Consider the following 2836-nt stretch of genomic DNA (forward strand, 5'->3'; position numbering starts at 1 on the left):
TCATGAGACAACAAAATGAGTTGGAGAAAATAGTGAAATGAATCAAATATAGTTCAAGAGATAAGCAAGAGTGCAATAAAAATACATCCACATCATTGTCGAGGAAGGATTCACAGAGGAATGATACTAAATAGAATCAACAAACCAATTGATATGGATATATATGAAATCATTAACATCATAAAACTAATAATTATTTGAGATAAATAATGAGGACATATTATTGTAAAGAATGGAATCAAATGAGTATGATGAAATGTGGATCAAGGATGAGATCTACATACTATTATAGTTAAACCAACATCGAGATCATTTATGAATGGTTGGATGATAGGAGAAGACATTATATTTACAATGATGTATTGTAGTTGTACTATTGAGCTTTTTGTCATGTTTCAAAGAAAAAGCATGTCAAGGAAGAATGACATGTTGCATAATTATGAATTTGATATTATAATGTATCTATATTAATGGAGATGCAAACATATTATTCATTTCTTATAGGCACAACTTTGAACCATAAGATGATAAAATTGATTTACATATTAAGAGACATCCATCTTGATAATACCATATTTTTCACATTGATAAATTAATTTTTAAATCTTCATTACTATACTTTTCCATCTAAATTTGTAAAATCTCTTAGATTCTGATAGAAACAAGCAACTCCATTACCAAAATGAATTCAATCTGATAAAAACACAACGAACCCATAACAACTTAGAACAAAGGCATTACAATTTTCTGAAATTCTGACAAGAACTTGTAGGACAGTCTTAATATTCATTCAATAATCAAACCAACCCAATATTAAAATCCAACTCCATTCTCATCCAATTAAAGCTCTGAGAAAGTGAGGTGGAGTTCTTTGCCCAAAAACATCTACTGTATAGTGGGGACAAATACCCCAAGCTTGAAAAAGCTATATGATCCATCTCAAATATAAACTAATACCCCGGGCTTGTAAGGGGTACAATCCACCCTAAAAAAACCAGGTCTGTAATGGGTATAATCCCACTGCAAATAGAAACAAACCACTGACTTAAACCAGTACCTGAATCCATCCATTCCTACTGATAGAAATGGGCATAATCCCACTTCAAATATAAACAATCTACTGACTTAAACCAGTACCTGAATCCATCCATTCCCACTAACAGAGATCAAAACCAAGAAAGACAAAAACTAGGTTGTGACAGGGTATCCAATTCCATGGCGGGTAGTGGGAAATACAACAAAGAGCACACTGGCAAAAAATCCAATGCCAATGGGAAGAGTACGCAGAACCTGCTTGGCATCCTCATTCTGGTGAGGCCAAAAACACTTCACCACATTCTCATTAAACAGAGCAACTGTAATAAACACCAAGAGAGACATAATTGCATGAACAAAATCCACAACACTAAGCTTATACTGGCCAGAATCAGGTACCGCCACAGTGACATACTGGAAGGTCCATAAGCCTTTAGGAGTGGTCAAGCCATAGTAGATTTTTCCATCAGAGCCCTTAAAACTGTCTGTAAAAGACACCATGAAACAGGCAAGACCAATCCCTATAAGGAGCCCTGCTGTCATGTAGCGTCTCCCATCGTTGCAATCCCCATCATTGGAAAAAATGGGTAGCAGAACTTGAAAGGCCAGAAGGGTGCCAGTGGGAAGAAGATTTGCCAGATGGGCAGAGTATGAAAATGCTTTCTGGGTCACTGTTCTTCTTAGGGCATCCATGACCTCTTTTGAGCTCTCTGTAATGCTCATTTCAGGTTGTGAGGTAGACGCAGAGGCACATCCCTGGTCAATGCTATGCTCAGTAACACTAATATCTATTGTTTTCTCTGCCAGCAGAACAAGCTCGATGCCCGATTCTGTTTGCTTTTGTTTTCCTTTGCTCTGCCCATTAATACTAATATCTATTGTTTTTCCGTCCATTCTGCAACATTTTTCAGCCCCCTTTTCTTCTCCCGCCCGGTGCCCATTAACACTAATATCTATTGTTTCTTCGCCCATTCTGCTAAAAAAATTATCCCTGTTTTCTTCTCCCACCCTGTGCTCATTAACACTAATATCTATTGTTTTTTCCTCCATTCTGCTGAATTTTTTCAGCCCTGTTTACTTCTCCCTCCCGCTGCTCCTCCCAGCCTTTTCTTTGCTTTTTTTCTCTGTTTCGGCGGCGAAATTGTTGACGATTTGGGATTGTGGTGGCGCATCGCTTTATAATTGGATCCATGATAGGAATTTGTTCACGAGATCCTTCGAATTCGAGGCGCTTGCCTTTTTGGCCACGATAATCTCAATGAATTCTCACGAGATTGTTACAGTGTTTGTTTTCATGCAAGTGGGTGTTGTCATTTCCGTTTCACTAACTGGATAACTCCTACTGTGTCCGTTCATTCATTTCACAGAGGTCCGAGTGCATGCACGTACATGTCCGTACACCATTTTTTTGAGCTTCCTGGGAATTTTGTCCAATTTTTGTTGCAGGGAGAGGATCCAGCAGTTGTATGTGGTTTGATAGTTCTTAGAATTTTGTCAATTTTTTTTGTTGTAGATTGTTCGAATCAGGAGGAAATGGCTGCTCACATGGATTGCTTTCGGTTTGCTTGTGTATTTAATGGCTGTTTATTGTAAATGGATGATCATATGCATTTATTGTGAATACTAATTGAAAATTAAAGTAGTATTTCTCATTTTAAGCAATTAGTTCTTCCCTTTCATAAATTCTTTTGGACATTTGAATTGGTAATATTAGTATATCTATGTTAATTTTCATTTGGTTTTGGGTTAATTTTAATGGGAATGTCTTAATGTAATAACACATTGATAAAGGGCAAGCTTA

At 36.8% G+C, this 2836-nt stretch overlaps 1 protein-coding gene across 1 annotated transcript; it reads right to left on the minus strand.

Moving 5' to 3' along the window:
• Positions 1 to 813: 813 nt before the first annotated feature.
• On the minus strand, positions 814 to 2589 carry LOC131027573 (protein DMP4-like). The gene has a single exon (XM_057957661.2). The coding sequence runs from the start codon at positions 2083 to 2085 to the stop codon at positions 1189 to 1191; it is 897 nt and encodes a 298-aa protein (XP_057813644.2). The 5' UTR covers positions 2086 to 2589; the 3' UTR covers positions 814 to 1188.
• Positions 2590 to 2836: the final 247 nt, after the last annotated feature.

This window comes from Cryptomeria japonica, chromosome 10, assembly GCF_030272615.1.
Source record: "Cryptomeria japonica chromosome 10, Sugi_1.0, whole genome shotgun sequence".
In the NCBI taxonomy this organism is placed as follows: Eukaryota; Viridiplantae; Streptophyta; class Pinopsida; order Cupressales; family Cupressaceae; genus Cryptomeria; species Cryptomeria japonica.